At 41.2% G+C, this 17,312-nt stretch overlaps 2 protein-coding genes and 1 long non-coding RNA gene across 3 annotated transcripts in view; 2 read left to right on the top strand and 1 right to left on the bottom strand.

Moving 5' to 3' along the window:
* LOC146499214 (uncharacterized) overlaps positions 1-17,312 on the bottom strand; it is a 170,900-nt gene that overhangs the window by 130,532 nt on the left and 23,056 nt on the right. The window lies entirely within an intron of this gene.
* On the top strand, positions 7,244-8,834 carry LOC146499222 (H-2 class II histocompatibility antigen, A-Q alpha chain-like). Its single transcript, XM_085138204.1, has 4 exons — positions 7,244-7,564; positions 7,697-7,939; positions 8,063-8,344; positions 8,430-8,834. The coding sequence occupies exons 1-4, from the start codon at positions 7,510-7,512 to the stop codon at positions 8,558-8,560; spliced, it is 711 nt and encodes a 236-aa protein (XP_084994330.1). The 5' UTR covers positions 7,244-7,509; the 3' UTR covers positions 8,561-8,834.
* Positions 10,697-13,433, top strand: LOC146499223 (class II histocompatibility antigen, B-L beta chain-like). The gene is made up of 5 exons (XM_085138197.1): positions 10,697-11,275; positions 11,372-11,638; positions 11,961-12,254; positions 12,340-12,474; positions 12,813-13,433. Exons 1-5 carry the CDS (start codon positions 11,224-11,226, stop codon positions 12,860-12,862), a joined length of 798 nt encoding a protein of 265 aa, XP_084994323.1. The 5' UTR covers positions 10,697-11,223; the 3' UTR covers positions 12,863-13,433.

Consider the following 17,312-nt stretch of genomic DNA (forward strand, 5'->3'; position numbering starts at 1 on the left):
AACTTCTCCTAAGTTGTCTTTCCAGTGGCCCTCCGCAGCCCAGCAGGCGTTTGATCGGCTCAAGCACCTGTTTTCTTCAGCTCCGGTCCTCGTCCAGTTGGACCTCGGCCGGCCTTTCATCGTGGAGGTGGATGCGTCCGATTCGGGTGTGGGAGCGGTTCTCTCCCAACGGATCGATGGCAAGCTACATCCCTGTGCGTTCTTCTCCCGCAGGTTGTCTCAGGCCGAGAGAAATTACGATGTGGGCGACCGGGAGTTGCTCGCCATCAAGTTGGCCCTCGAGGAATGGCGACATTGGCTGGAGGGCACTGAGCAGCCTTTCGTGGTGTGGACAGACCATAAAAATCTGGCGTATCTCCAGGCAGCCAAACGCCTCAATGCCCGACAAGCCAGGTGGGCCTTATTTTTTACTCGTTTTCACTTCTCCATTACTTACAGGCCCGGTTCTAGGAATACTAAGCCCGACGCGTTGTCGCGCCAGTTTGCACCGGAGACCGATGAAGACGAGAAGGACAAACCCATCCTGCCCCCCACCTGCATTGCGGGCGCACTAACATGGGAGATTGAAAAGGTGGTCAGGGACGCCCAGCGACGGGAGCCCGACCCCGGCACGGGCCCGAAGGGGAAACTGTATGTTCCGGCCACGGCGCGTAGTCAGGTCATTCACTGGGCACATACCGCTAAATTTTTGTGCCATCCAGGTAAAAATTGCACTGTCTCCTTTCTACAACGTTTGTTTTGGTGGCCCTCTCTTATTCTCGATGTCCAGAACTATGTTGCGGCATGCCCAGTGTGTGCACGGAACAAAACCTCCAACTCACCTGCTTCTGGCCTCCTGCGACCGTTACCCACTCCAAAATGCCCGTGGTCGCACATCGCCCTGGACTTCGTCACCGGCTTGCCTCCCTCTTCAGGTAACACCTCCATTCTAACCATTGTTGACCGTTTTTCCAAGGCCGCCCACTTCATTGCTCTGCCCAAGCTCCCTTCTGCCCTGGAGACGGCCTAGTTACTGACGCAGCATGTGTTTCGGCTCCACGGCATACCCCAGGACATCGTTTCCGACCGTGGCCCTCAGTTCACCTTGCGGATTAGGAAGGAGTTCTGCGCCGAATTGGGAGCTCAGGTCAGTTTGTCCTCCGGGTTCCACCCGCAAACTAATGGTCAGACCGAAAGGGCCAATCAAGAGCTGGAGGCCATGTTGCGTTGCGTCGCATCATCGAACCAAGCGACCTGGAGCGACCAGTTGGCCTGGGTGGAGTATGCCCACAACGCGAGCACTTCATCAGCAACTGGACTCTCGCCCTTCGAGGCATTGCTGGGGTATCAACCCCCCCTCCTCTCCATCTCTGAGGGAGAGCTGGCGGTTCCCTCGGTCCAGCACCACCTTAGGCGCTGTCGTCGGGTCTTGCGGGCCACGCGCGCAGCACTCCTGAGAACGGCCGAGCGGAACAAGGCATTGGCGGATCGCCGTCGCACTCCTGCTCCGGATTATCAGGTCGGCCAGCGGGTGTGGCTCTCCAGCAAGCACATCCCTCTTCCAAGAGTCCAAGAAACTGGCCCCTCGGTCTCTTGGCCCCTTCGCCATCCAGGAGATCCTGAACCCGGTGACGGTCCGGCTGGCCATTCCGCCTGCTATGAAGGTACATAACGTATTCCATGTTTCTCTGATTAGGCCCGTCCGGACCAGCCCTTTGTGCCCGCCCTCCGGGCCCCCGCCACCCACCCGGGTTATCGACGGTGCCCCGGCGTATTCCATTACTCGCATAATGGATGCCCGGCGTCGCAGTAGGGGCTTTCTGTTTTTGGTGGATTGGGAGGGGTACGGTCCGGAAGAACGTTCTTGGGTGCCGCGGTCTGCCATTCTCGATCATCGCATGGTGAGAGAATTCCGCCGCTGGCATCCAGACAAGTTTAGCGGGTCGCCCGGTGGCTCCCGTTAGAGGGGGGGGGGGGGGTACTGTCACGATCGGACGGTCCTTCCGGACGACTCTGCTTGTGTGTATGTTTTCTGTGTGTGTTTGCTTCTCCCTCTCTCCCTCCCCGGTCCTCGGGGCTGTTTACGGAAGTGCGCGCCGTGGGAGATGCGTGTCCTGGCGACTGTTGTCATTGGGAGTCCCTCTTCACTGTTGCCGGCCACCTGCAGCTGATTACCTGACCAGCCGTTGGTAATCATTCCTCCCGGCTAGAAAGAGGTATTTAACCTGGACTCGCGGCGACAGTCGACGTGGGATTATTACTCCGAACTGGTATAGTCCGTGCGAGCAATGTGAGCTTGTTATTTGGCGAGCGTGTGGCTAACGGTGGATTTTCCTTCTTCCTCCAGGAGGGGCGAGCGGAGAAGCGAGTTGGGGAGCACACACACTAAGGGAGTTACAACACGGAACGCACTGGGAGCAAGGGATGAGCACGATTGGAAAATTGCACTTTTGAGTGAATTGTTGGACTTGCCTGTCTGTTTCACTGTAAATAAACGCACTGTGTTTTTGTGAAGAAGAACCGCGCCTGGGTCCCTCTTTTCCGTGACAGCGTCGGATTGGGAAGCGACCCTGAGTCATTCCAGGATCTCTTTTGGGAGCTGGTCGTTTACGCTGAAGTCCGTTCCTTTTAATTCCCTGCCGCGACTTTTCAACTGTTCCTTTTGTTTGAAGTGGCCGAATTTGGCCACAATAGGACGTGGTCTCCCGGCCGCTGACCGCATGGGGCCGATGCGATGCACTCTATCAAAGGCAATGTTCTTTACGGTGTCCTCCGGCAGCTTCAGGTGGGTTTTGATGAAGCTTTTCACCGTAGTTTCCACGTCTTCTCCAGCGGATTCTGGAATACCAGAAAATACAATTATCTCGCATGCCACGAGCTTGTAGATCAATAACTGTCTCTTTTATTTTCAAGTGAGACATTTCACCGACTCCCTTAGCGTGGCATTTTCAGCAGCGAGCATTTCCACCTGCTGCTGGTTGAACTCCAGGGATTCTCACAAGGATTTAAATTCCCGAGATCCTGGAAGCACTGATCGATGTAATCTTGGAGAGCCTCTAAACTCTCCCCGTTGTTCTCCAGGGTGTAAGAGATGATTTAGACAAATGTTGTTAGTTATAAGACAATTGATAAGTGTATTTGGTAAAATTGAAGCTTGAAGAAATTTGCTCAATTCTAAGCTACCATTCGCTTTAATTTTTTCCGCCAAAATCTCCGGCGTCTGACGTCAGTTACAACATGAGTCGCTTACCTTGTCCATCACTTCCGTCACTTACCTCATTGCCCCCTCCAGCGGAGGGAGCAGTGTCTTGGCAGCCAAAAGAATAGCCTATTTGAAGTCCCAGTGACTTCCCCACAATGGCTCTTTTAAGAGCCACCCACAAAACTCTAAAGAGCGTTCCTGCCTTTTTAAAATTTTCTTAATAAATGGAGCTTGCCTCCGAAATAGACTAACCTGTCTTTATTCTCTTAAATAATTGGTCTTCACTAGGGATGGGTATCGTTTAGGTTTTATCCGATACCGGTGCCAAACTGGTACTTTTGAAATGGTGCCGGTGCTTAAACGGTGCTCGAACTGGTGCTTAAAGAATGGAAAACACAAACTTTGTCCAAAAACCTCTCATGTTTAGCTGTTTTCCACTTTTTCTTTGGTCATTTTAGCCTTTTTGGCCAGGGTAAAGGGAGTATCTGCCATCAAACAAGAAGACAGCCGTATGTAACTACGACGGTGTTTGCTACGACGGTGTTTGCCATAATGGCACCGGACACCGGTACCCATCCCTAGTCTTCACTATGTTCCTGTATAGTAGTATATTTTTTCATTAGTATAATATGAAATAAATTCTACATGTGTCAAGTTGTGTGCCAATATTTGCTGTGTAGTAGAACTAAGACATAAGTCATTACAAAGATTTCTTTGAAATAATATTAAAATTCTCAAACAGAAAAACATTAAACATAAATATATAAAATATCCTCGCCTCTGTCAGTGCGCCCCAGGGCAGCTGTGGCTACAATGTAGCTTGCCATCGCCAGTGTGTGAATGTGAGTGTGAATGGGTGAATGACTGAATGTAGTGTAAAGCGCTTTGGGGTCCTTAAGGACTAGAAAAGCGCTATACAAATGCAGGCCATTTACTATTTACCATATAAAATATAACTATAGAGTGATAGGAATAAAAACGACCCAGCTTAAAGTGGAAGAGTAGGAGCTTTGGCTGGACCTGCCCCTTTGAACTAGGTCAGAGCATCACATCACCAGGCTCCTGATTGGTTGTCGCGGTGCGACTTGACGCTGGGGTTCAGAACTCGAGCGGTAGACGCTATACGCGCGAATGCACAAAATGCATCACACAAACTGCCGCGTGAATTTTTATTCGCGCTTCAAACGTGTCAGTCACGCTACTTGCTCGCATTCGGTGTGAAGGCACCATTATAATCCGGTGCACTTTATGTATGAATTGTGGTTGTGCTTACTGACCTCAAAGTGATTTTATGTGGTACATGGCGCTGAAAAATCTGTCAAAAAATGTTTTAGTGCGACTTTGGTAAGCTATGAAGCCGCACCGCTTGATGGATTGTCGGAGCATTATGGCTACCATAGTCAGGAGCCTCGCAGAGTAATCTGGTCCAAAACTCCATCCGTTTCAGGTCCCAAAGTCAAACGAACACTGCAGCATAACTGACTTAAAAACTCTCTAAAATCTTTCATCTTTAATACAATGATCAGCATTGCTGCTTTACCCGGTGTAACAATTAAGTTTAACATCCAGACATCCATGAAAACAGAATTTATTAAATTTAACGGAATTAGAAGTTAGCAGGAAGTTAGCTTGCTAGTTTCCATCTAAACATGATCTGACTGAGAGATTTCTGAAAAAATTAAATGTACAGCTCTGCTATCACTTCCAACAGACCCAAGACAGAAAACTAAACAGTAGTAACATTTGTAGGGTTAATGAAGTTGGACTAGCTGTTATATAATGATGTGCTACGTGGTTGCTGGCGACACAGCTATGTTAGCATAGCATAGAGCGCTAACTTTTTTCCACTCGATAAAAGTTAATGTGAGGGTTTCCTATGGTTATGAACAAATGCAATGGCATGGCAAGATGCTGTAAACAGACCAAACTTCAGTCAGGAGAACAACTGAGATAATGCATCCACAATACGAGGTTAGTCATTAATATACTGGAACAACACGGGAATAGAGCAGCTGTATAATAATATACAATTATTAAGTAAAAAGCTGTATAATTATAATCCGGTGTGCCTTTTGTATGAACTCTTTTTCCCCTTACTTGTGTACATGTTTATTGTTATAGGTTGGTCAACCATGAACTAACCCTGTAACAGGCAGTTTGTATTTTTACCACTGAGGGAGGGGGGGCAACAATTCTCTCTATTACAGAAACCTTCTTTTCACCTACAATTTATTACAAGAACAAGAAGCAGGCAGATCATTGATTCTGCTTCAGGTACAAAAGCTCCAAAGCTCTTCTTTAAAGACTATGAATTGCAGCTTATGGAAGATAAATGACTCAACTTGAGCCATCAACACTTACCATCTGTTGTCTGCCTCATTTTGCCTCTGTGTTAAGTCAGCCTGTTTCAATATGTACAGCTGCAAGAACAAGCGGAGATGAATTCAGCGCAAGTGATCAACTACCTACTATGGGACAGTTCTGGCTCAAGCTCTTATCAGTTCCCAGTATTGATTAGCTTAATCTGTGTTGGAAATTAAAGTTTTGAGATTCATGCATGGGTTGAGTCTTCCATCAGCAACAGCCAGAATCGGCAACATTATACTGTCAAATGTGAGTGCTCATCCTAAGATGTTTAGTGACTTGAATAAAAAATCATACATAATTTTAAACAAGATGAATCTTGGCATGTGTTTATATTCTTCTGTTCTTCGTATTAATAGTGAATAATTGCAGTTAAGTCTTGAGATATTTTTTTTCATGAATAAGAGAGCATAAAGGCCTCCGGATATGCTGCCTTTATTAGAACTCAAACTCTGTCTAAGAGGATAAACTGGTTTTTGTAAAAGCAAAGCTAGCATTATGTAAAAGCGGAAATGATATGGTTTGGAGAATGTTGAGCAGTACCAAGAAAAACCAGGTGAAAACCCACTGGTTTTCTCCCAAGTACACCTGGAATGTTATTTCCTTCTGCCAAGTAAGAGCAGCTCAGTGGAGAAGCAATGTGGAGCCACTTATTTTATTTTTTATTTGTCAATGTTTATATTTCTACTATACTTCCATTTATTTCAACCTACAAAACCATTTGACAAAAGCCAGAGCTGCCATACACACACACACACACACACACACGCGCGCACACACACACACACACACACACACACACACACACACACACACACACACACACACACGAAACACTGGTTGGGCAGGATCTGAAAAGAGACAGTAAGATACTGAACCCCAGCACAACGCTTTGTGTATTTAACAAGTGAGCAAACAACAAATTGCAGTCTACAGCTAATTGCTGAACATTATGATAACCATATGAGTTTTTTTTTCAAGAGCTAACAAAGTTACATACAGTCAGGTTTGTAATGTCCAGTATTTGGACAGTGAGATACTTTTTAAAAATTGTTATAAAAACAATAGTTGTAAAGATCACTGTGGGTTTTCAAATCAAACACTTGAGATGTGGTTAAAGTGCTGGCTGAAAAGATGAAAGCTATGTTTTATCATATTAATCAATTATTGTGGAAAGTAGGAATCACAGTGATTTAGTGGTCATTAAAATCTGTGCACAATTTAGAAACTGATGATGATTCACCCCGCATAGGTTCCAGCAATACTGGCCCTGTATTTACTTGGTATCAGACCAATACCAGAATTTGCGGTCTACACAGCAGTAGAGCCAGATATATATTCTTTATTCAAATACTTTTATCTCTAGTGGTGAGTTCAGACTTAAAATAATAGTGGCCTTAGTTGGTTTGTTTTTTAGGACTGTTGTACAGTTTACAGAGATGGACTATGTTGCCCTGGGACTGTGGGTGAATGAGATTTGTGGTAAAAAAAAAAAAAAGTGTTTTGAGTGCTCAACTGAGCAGAACAGTGTTATAGAAGTAATAGTCCATTCATAATTGAACCGTGACTCATTTTTCCCCTGGTGCACTGCTATGCTGGAATTTATGGTTCCTCCACCTTCTAAATCTCATGTTAATCCCTGCTAGATGCCCCAGTAGCAACACTGTTGTACTTTGTACAGTACTGTTGTACAATAAGGTACTTTATTTTCTAAGTGTAGCTTAGCCTAAATTTAGTAACCACAGTGAGTGGGTCTATTTGCATTTAATACTTTGCTCAATAAATTGTATTTATCTTAGTTTAAGTGGTTCAAGTACTTCTACTTGACTCTTCCCCTCCTCCTGTTCTGCCCAGCAACATTTATGTGATTTGTTTAACAATGAGGAAGTTGTCTTGTATCACCGTCAACTTTGATACTAAAGGCGAGAGAAACAAGGCAGAACACAGAGAAGTACAGACTGAATATGTTCCTTAAAATTATAATAATTTTGTCTACAGCAGCCTGCGTCGAGGCTGAAGGTAGGTATCGCTATTTCCTATTACTGGATCATCTATAAACTTTTATCTTGTTAGATTTATTTATGATTTATTTGTTTGAAATTTAGAGTATTTTAACACTGTGTTTTTAACTGCGTTGTCACTTGATCCTAGGAAGTCATACACTTTATTACACCTATGGATGTTTTGACTCCAGTGATACTCAAATCTGTGCAGCATTCGATGGTGATGAAGTAGGGTATGCAGACTTTAAAAAAGATCAGCTGATTTGGGAGACCAGAATTCCCATAAGTTTTCGTTTTCCGTACGCTTACAAATATGCAGTACATTTTCGGAGTATGTGCAAAAGGGACTTCTCCATGTGGAAGCCAGACGAGTCCGTAATAAAGAAAAAAGGTCAGTGAACCTCAAACTGTTATGTTTCCTGTTCAGTTTTCACTGTTTATGCTGCAAGTTTTTAGATCTTTTTTTTAAGCCAGAAAGTTGAATTTAAGCAAATCATGTGTTCATTTAATTTAGAACCACCAGAATTCATCATCTACCCCAGAGATGAAGTGATAACAGGGGAAGATAATACCCTCATCTGCTTCATCAACCACTTCTTTCCTCCTTCGATCAACATTAAGTGGACCAAGAATGATGTAGAAGTAACAGTGGAAGACCCTTTCATCAAAACTTTGTCCAATCCTGATGGGACTGCTTATGTTTTGTCCTACCTCAACTTTGTGCCAGAGAAAGGAGACATCTACAGTTGCACTGTGGAACATGAAGCGCTGGACGAGCCTCAGACCAAGTTTTGGGGTGAGAACAAAAAAGCTTCAGATATTTTAACACATATAATACGGTTTAATGTTGAGAATTCATTTCTTTCTGCTGTCCTCTGCAGAGGTTGAAACAGATGAGCTCAGCAAAGGTCCAGCTGTCTTCTGTGGACTTGGCCTGAGTCTTGGATTGCTTGGAGTTTTCATAGGAACCTACTTTTTTTTAAAAGCAGGGCACTCTGGTCCCACTGGTTGAGATGTATATTTTATAGAGCTCAGATTTCATATTTCTTAGTTTGTTTCCAGCAGGCATAAGACAAACCTGAACTTTCCCATATTTTCATCACTTGTGTTAGTTTGACTGATTTGTTTTAATCACTGTAGTAAAACTTCTGTTTTCTCATTACTCATCCTGTGCAGTAAAGCTAAACAGTAATATTGGTGTGTTTCACCTTTCACACAGTCATTTTCAGTTCTGCACGTTGATGCTCAGAGTTAGTGTAGAGTTTGAAGTCTGCGTTACTGGTTTTCTTGTTTTTAGCACTAAAATACACCTTATTAATGATCAATCACTATAAAATCATAATATGTGCATTATGTCAGATTAAAGAAATACAAATGTGAAAAATTTTGATGTGCTTTGTTTCTATTTCTTTTCTGAAACAAGTAAAACTAGACCAGAAAAACAAAGTACCCATAAATATATTAAACACATTATTTGTTATAGAGTCCTGAGAAGTCTACATGATTGTGCGTCAAGATACTGTACAGGCATTATGACTGACTACATCTTAATTATAAAGTAAAACTGACAACTCATCAAGTAAAAAAATTGAATAAATTGATGCCAGTTACTTTGGAAACTCACTGAAAACTCAGATACCTTTATCATCATTAGCGTATCTCTAATGCTACAGAATCTTCCTGTTAGCACTTTGTGAAAGTAATCAGAGTTTAATTGTTTGTAAGACATTAGTAATCAGTTACACAAATCATTTAGGTGTCTTGTTTTCAGGACATAATTTGAGTTTTCATTATAGAGTTCACTTTAAAAAAAATGTTTTTCACAAGAGATGCAAGAAAGGTGAAAGCATATCTTATCAGTGTTTTCTGTAGGCTGATTTGTGATTTGTGCTAATTTAAAATCCTAACATTCATCAAGTCGATTGCTGCTAGAGTTAGGTTAATATCTCTTTATATGACATTTTGATTTATCTGGCAAATCAAAATGATAATGAAACAAAAACTAGGAGGCCAGAATCCAAGGCAGTGTTAGATTTAATATTGCGGGACCCAGTAGAGTAGTAGGTGTAAACAGTAGAGGATGTAATAAGTGAAAGTTTCTTTATTAAAACAAAGGATAATTCATTTAACACAGATTACGAGCTGCGACTTAGTCAACAAGAGCAAAACATAAATGAACCTAGACTTAAGGGGCAAGTCCTACATGAACATCCTAACTGAGGGCAGAAAGACAGGCCAGGGCAGTGGAGATAACAGCGTGGCAGATCTGTGGGAGAGGAGAGGGCAGTTGGGGCAGGAAATCTGAGAGGAAATGTGCTAAGCAGTGTTCACAAAGTGGCTGCAACAATGCTTTACTTGGAGTCCAGACTAGCTGGGGTAATGATTAGCGGTGGGTCGAGTTCCCCGGTATCGCTTCATTAAATCCTGAATGAATTTTTAAGTATAATTGCATTTTGCCAGAAACGGCAGAATTTTAGGTTAAAGACTAAGACACAAAACTATTATAACAACAGCTTAAACAGCAAATGAGAGCAGGTAGACGGATTCCGCAACAAGATGTAAACACAAAGTGCGGATCCCCCCATTGGCCTGATGTACATGGACATGGCGTCAGGTGCTGAAAGCATATATATGACAGATTCTAAAGCTGCAGGTTTTGTCACTCTCCAACTAAAATTCACTGAACCAGCAGGAAATAAATTCAAAACTATGCTTCACTTTTGATAAACATTGCCATGAATTCCCTCTTACCAACAATGCGGAGGGTAACAGCTGTTCCTCACAAACACGCCAGAGACTCATGAACGGAGACCTCCTATGACTTGAAATTAAGGAAAATACACTTTTTTTTAGCATGTCACCGAAATGCCTGAAACTGGGTGAATGTGAAGAGGAAAACTTCTGCAATATTTGTAAAAACAGCTGGTTTAATCTGAAAAATCAAAAGACTGGAAGACAGAAAACATTCAGCAGTAACATAAGGAAACAAGATGCCAACTCATCACAAACTCACCTACTCTTCGATGGAATGTTGTTTCCTTCTGTCAAATGACTTTCTTGGCTATGTGCATGACTGCTAACTTGTGAATTCAAGTATATTCTTTTTTATTTATATAGCACCAAATCACACAACAGTCACCTCAAGGCACTTTAAATTGTAAGGTAAAGACCCTACAATAATAAGGAGACACAACAATCTCAGTCTGCTGTCTAATTAGTTAGACAATGCTGAGAGCTTTAAAGTAGTTTTGACCCCCAAAATGCTCCAAATTACAAACTTTAACTTGTTGCTTTTAATTTTTCTAGTGTGATTTTTCTATATAGTGTCATTTAGGATTTATACATATTTAACCTACCGTTTAAAACGTTCTTCTTTACTGTCTCAACACAAAATCCTCCCACATCTCTCTACTGTTTTTGATAGTCAAACAACAGTTGGATTATTGACATAAGTCACTTCATCTAGTATTAGTGTAGAAACAAGAACTAGCTAAACAAAGGGGCAAAGCCGTAATCATTATCAGTTATTATCATAAATGTAATGGATAGAGGGAGTTTCCACTGAGTGTTTTGCTGATATATGAGCCTATCTGCTTTCTCTTCCTCGTTTTGGTGAACATATAAATGCCTCAGATAAAGTCTTCTTCCTGTATTACCTTACAACACACATGAAACATGTACACTCATAAGTTTATCCTGTGTGTTGCTTTCTCTCTTTTCAGTCCAGGTGAGCTGCAAAGGTCTGCTGTTTGAACAAATCAGTGAAATATTAAATTTCAATCATCATGTTTAACATCAGTACATTTCTTTCCTTGAATTTCAGTTCTCACAGATGAAGACTTTTACCAAGTGAGAGCATGCTGTACATTCAAAGGTCCACAGTCTGAAGAAACCGAGTACACAGTAAGTTATTTTTTTAATAAGAACTTGATGATGGAGTACAACAGCACAAGAGGCAACTGGACGGGATTCACAGCGTATACAATTGAAGCAGCAAAATGGTGGAACAGTGATCACCTTGATCCACTAAAAAAAAGAATTGAAAGGAAACTGTTGTGTGAGGACACATTAGACCTCATCCAATCCATAGGTAAGAAAGAGATTTGTTTCTTAATAATGTTTTAAAATGTTCAATGGAGTTTTGATGCCGTGAACTTTTTACATCAAATATTTTTATGATAATATTTCATGACATAAGATTATTAGATTTATTTTACTGTAAATAACAATAGTGCTTTGTTATTTTTGCTCAGTTGCATGACATTACAGTTAATTTCCAAGTATGCCATAATTGACAACATGCTCTGCTATGATGCATTACACTATGTGTATTTGAGGAATACATCTGTTCACAGAGGAGGTGCATTAATGTATTTTTTTCATCATAAACATGAAACTTCTTTACTTTTTAGATAATCTGACAACTATACCCACCGTCAGACTAAAATCAGTGAAAAGGCCTAATGGCGAGCACGCATCTACGCTTGTGTGCAGTGCCTACAACTTTTATCCAAAACAAATCAGAATGATGTGGATGAGGAACGGCCAAGAGGTGACCACAGATGTCAGTTACTCTGACGTGATGCCTAATGGTGACTGGTACTACCAGACTCATTCCTACCTGGAGTATATCCCTACTTCAGCAGAAAAAATTGCCTGTATGGTCGAACACCTTGGTCTCTCTGAGCCGATGTTTGTGGTCTGGGGTAAGTTTGCAGCTGTGATGCCAAGGTAGAAAGATAAAACTGAAGCCGCATAATTACGAGTTTCACTTTTATTTCACTATTTCAGACCCCTCCCTCCCAGTGGAACAACGAACTCGGATAGCTGTTGGACTGTGTGGACTCGTGATTGGATTTGTTATTGCAATATCTGGAATCATCTACTACAATAAGAAGTCTGCTGCATACATCACTGTGTGTCAAAGTAAGGAGTCTGTTAGAAGTGTACATAACATAACATATTCTGATCTAAGACTGAAAGCCTCGGGGTGCCCAGCACTCAGTAACTTTCATGACTTTGTCTCTTTAACCTTCTGTTTTCAAGAGAATCCTAACAAAAACCTGTTCCTATTCTTACTACAGTGCATATCATTATTAAGTAGATCTGTTGCCTCATCATCATCATCAATTTTTTCTATGCTGCTCTTGCTGTGTTCATAAATTGGGCCTTTTCTGTGGTTGCAACAACATTAAGTTTTGCTAACTTAGTAAATCTGACCAATAGAGTTGTTAAAATGATAAATATGCTCTTCTTTTTAACAGGACAAGTGTTCATTCCTGTGGAATCCCTTCCTGAAGCTGGAGCAACTTAACAGCCTGAGCAAACACTATTAATACAGGCACGCTCCATCCAAGGTGCCCCAAATATCACAGCTCTCTGAATAATGATGTCTGTTGTGAGTGACTGGGGCTTTGCATTTTTTACCTACGGGACAGAGGATACATTTGTAATGTAGTTAATACTCTTATACAGTATAGTAATATAATTTTATAGAAAAATGATTACACTGTATCTACTGGCATTAACCCTCATTAAGCAGTAAACCCTGTGAGTTAACCAGTGGTGAAAGTGGAAAAGTAGAAAAACCCTGGAATAATAGGATGGTTCAAAAGCTACCCACAGTATGCACACCCACATGGTACCTTCCTAGCAATTAAGTAAGAGAATGATTATCTCAAACTATATAGAACCAATTAACATTTTGTTTATTAATCTGAATGCCCTGAAATTTTATGATTTAGTTGAATATAAAATGGCACAGATAATGTATAAAGGACAAAATAACTTGCTTTGCCGCAGTACTCAGAAGCTGTTTAAAGTCAGAGAAAGTCAATATGACTTAAGGGGAACAGGTTTCTTTAAAAAACAAACAAACAAGATAAGGACAAACATAAAGCAGAGATGTGTTTCTATTAGAGGAGTTAACTTGTGGAATAGTTATGACAGTGATTTAAAAAGGTGTAGTTCATTTTCCTTGTTTAAAAACATGTTTAAAAATAGAGTATTAGAAAAATATATAAATCAAGAATGAAAAGAGCAATAATAATAATAATAATAATAATACTGAAACTCTTGGTTGTTTTGCTTTGATATAGTTACTTATCTAAGGTGGAAAGTTTTTTTGTTTTGTTTTTTGTTTGTTTTTTTGTTTTGTTGCTTTGCTTTGTTTTTTTCTTTGCTTCGAGCCCTGTGTAAAGGAGCCACATGGGTTGAAAGGGTTGACGTAATAAGCATATGCTTCAGCCTATACCTTTTGATTAGCCTTGTCTTGTGCTTTCTTGCTTTGTGGTAATCTTTATTCTGTATTCACTGAGATATTTGAATGCTAATCAAAAGAAATCTCACCATCGAGGCATCAACAAAGATCTACCACAGGTCCAACCGGTGGGGATACTTATCGCTATACCAACAAGGAAGGCTAATATATGAGAAGATGCAGTACCCAGAAGGTAATGCAAAGAAGCAACATTCAGCGTCTGGAGGTGTAAACAGTTGGAAACAGAGTTGAATCCGACCTGATAATAAATCCACAACGTCCATGGATCACTCTATAGATAGACAGAGAGATACTTTATTGATCCCACAACAGAAATTATTGTGTTACAGCAGGAGGATCAAAAGAATAAAGAAATACAATTTTATATAAATACAACAATGATTAAAACAAAAAATCCCCAAAGAAAATAAAAATTAGGTTAAGTTAAAGGAAACGTAAAAGTACGACTGAGAGCAATTTCAGAACAAGCAAGAAGCACTCAGAGTGCAAACCTCTGCCATGGCCTTCAAGCTTTGGGCAGTATTTACTTTTAAGGGAATAGTGTCACCTAAGTGGTGAACAGTAAGAGGATAAACAAGTTTTAGTAAAAACAAAGGTAGCATTGTGTAAAACAGGAACTGATCTGTTTGGAAGATGTTCAGCAGCACTAAGAAATAAACCAGATGAAAACCCACAGGCGCTCATTTAAGCACACCTGTTCTTTGATGTTATCGCTTTCTGCCAATCACTCTGTGGCCAAGTACCTTATAAAGGCACTTAATTTCAGCCTTACACCATTTGGCAAAGGCCTAGTGCTGTCGCTTTACACAACCTGATTGACACGCACACACATTCTGAACTCACCTCTTCAGAATGAGGAAACTACAGTTTTTTATAAACCACATGCCGAGTTGAGAGTTACAGACAGTCAGACTTCATGTGGCCTTCATATTAGCTCAAGAACAGTGCATAGAGAGCTTCAACAACAACACTCAAGACAGAGCTTATGATATCACTGCATTCAGCCTCTCTGATACTCTAGCTGGGGCTTTGCTGTGATTCTGTGATTTTTATTCATTTATTTTGTTTTTATGATTTTATTCTGCTGAAAACACATGTTTATAGATTATCTTTCTCGCTTTCTGGGTTTTTTTTGTTTGAGTATGCAGCCATTTGCATCTCTGCAAGTATGACTGCGTGGTGAAATATGTGTAATTATCTTTAATGTGTGGCTTTTATTTAAACTGTGAATAACTGTAACTCTGTGTTTTGAAGAGTGCTATACAAATAAAGCTATTATTATTTGTGATTGTTGATAGATCCATCTGTGTTTAGAGATATTATATCTATATCATATGTAGAGATTTTTTTGCTGGCAGTCAGATGCAAGGAGCAGACAGTCGGTGGGGCCCTCGAAGGTGGTGTTTTTCACATGTAAAAAGAATATAGTGTTCAAAGAAATTGAATGAAAACTTTTTAATCAGACTATACTGTCAAGTCGATGAAACTTCTGGGATATTGATCTGGTCAGTTAAGTAGCCAAAAAAGTTGATGATCAATTAGAGCTGCTTTGATTTTTGTTGGAGAGTGATCCATGTGCGTATGGTGAATGAATCAGCTTGCTTGGCTGATGGTAGAGAATAGAGATGAAGTATACTAGGAACTAGGAGAAGCACAAGGAAATTACAGACTGGGATTGAACCACAAACTTTCCAGTTAGTGAGAGGCCTGCTCTACCACATGAGCTACAGGAACCTTTTGTCATTGTCATGAATGTCATGGAGAGAGTGTATTTCAACTGAGAATTTTGTTGGTGTATCATACTGTTTGCTCACTTGGCCAATTCTATCAACCATTATGAGTGATTAAAAAAGCAAGGGACTGGTGTATCCTGCCCGGAAAAGGGTTACCCGGGCTCCACCCTGGAGCCGTCCTGGGGAGGGAGCGTGGCAGAGAGCACCTGGTGGTTGGGCCTTAGTCCATGAAGCCAAGCCATGTGCAGCCCTAACAGGCTACATGAGCCCGACCTCATGCGGGTCCACTACCCATAGGAGGCACTGTAGGAGTTGGATTATTGTGTATTGAATGGTGGTCAAGAGCGGGGTCTTCGGTGGACCTATCCCTGCCTGTTGAGGCTGGCTGTTGGGACATGGAACCTGTGTTGAGGAAGGAGCCTGAGCTAGTGCTTGAGGTTGAGAGATCGATACTAACTAGATATGGTCGGACTTACAGTTTGGGCTCTGTCTCCTGGAGAGAAGCTGGACTAGAGTCTGGAGTTTCCCTTGGTGAGAGGACTGTAGTTTCCGCTTATGTGCTGAACGGGTTCAGAGTACCCGGTCTTCTTGGAATCATTTGGTGGGGTGCTCGAGGGTGCTCCATCTGATGAGTCTGTTGTCTTACTGAGCTTCAAAACTTACATGTGCATTGACACAGAATGATGATCTGTTCCTGAGTCACTGACAAGAAAATCCTCTCAAATGATTTGTTGCTCTCATGGTCCTACACTTTCCTAACAATTAAAACAAGAAAAAGTTTTATCTCCCAGCAGGGAATTGAACCCTGGTGTCTCACATGCTACTCTAGTAAGGTGTGCCCCATCATGAACGTGCTGCAGTACTAAATTTAACCACAACAGTGGACACTTCGAGAGGCTGTTTCATTTATATACACCTTTGTGTTTCAGGTTCGACATCAGACAGCGCTCCTCTGTGGTCAGAGAGGGTATTACATCCATACTAAAAAGAGCAACCATAGATAATTTAAGGATTAAGAAATATGGGTTTGTTCAAAATCACTACCCTTTCAGCTTGTCCGTGGCCAAAAGTGTCCACCAACAGATTAAGTCTGTAATTTTTATTATTTTTATATTGTTGTTTTTTTGCCATTTTTTCTGCATAAAGCTTTTAACTAACTTCAGTTCTTTTCATAAATATAATTTTATATCATTGCAGTGCTACTGGAATTTCTTGTATTATTAATAGTAGAGTCTGCGACATGTAATTGATTCACATCAACATTGATTATAATTCTTTGTTATTTTTGTGCAGGGAGAGCAAAATCATAAAAACTCCCCCTCAGCTTGTTTGTGGCCAAAAATTGCCACCCCTTGTTTATGTTTACAAAATGCTATAAAATTAATATATATTTAAGAAAATTCCACTTTCATTCAAAAAACAAAATTGCATTCAAATTCAGAATTTTAACCCTTTAAATACCAGTTAGATCAGCGGTCTCCAACCTTTTTTGCGCCACGACAATATTTTCACGGACCGGCCTTTAAGGTGTCGCGGATAAATACAACAAAATAAAACTAGTACCAGTACCGAAAAAAAAGAAGATTTATTCATAACACACGTGAAAAGACCCAGGAAAACCAAGTTAACAATAAAAACGATAACAAAATAACGCTGAAAACTGATAAAAACCCTGAAAACCATACATTTCACACCTGAGCCTCAACTTTCGCGGCCCGGTACCAAACGACTCACGGACCGGTACCGTTGGG

Source organism: Neolamprologus multifasciatus, chromosome 17, assembly GCF_963576455.1.
Source record: "Neolamprologus multifasciatus chromosome 17, fNeoMul1.2, whole genome shotgun sequence".
Lineage (NCBI taxonomy): Eukaryota > Metazoa > Chordata > Actinopteri > Cichliformes > Cichlidae > Neolamprologus > Neolamprologus multifasciatus.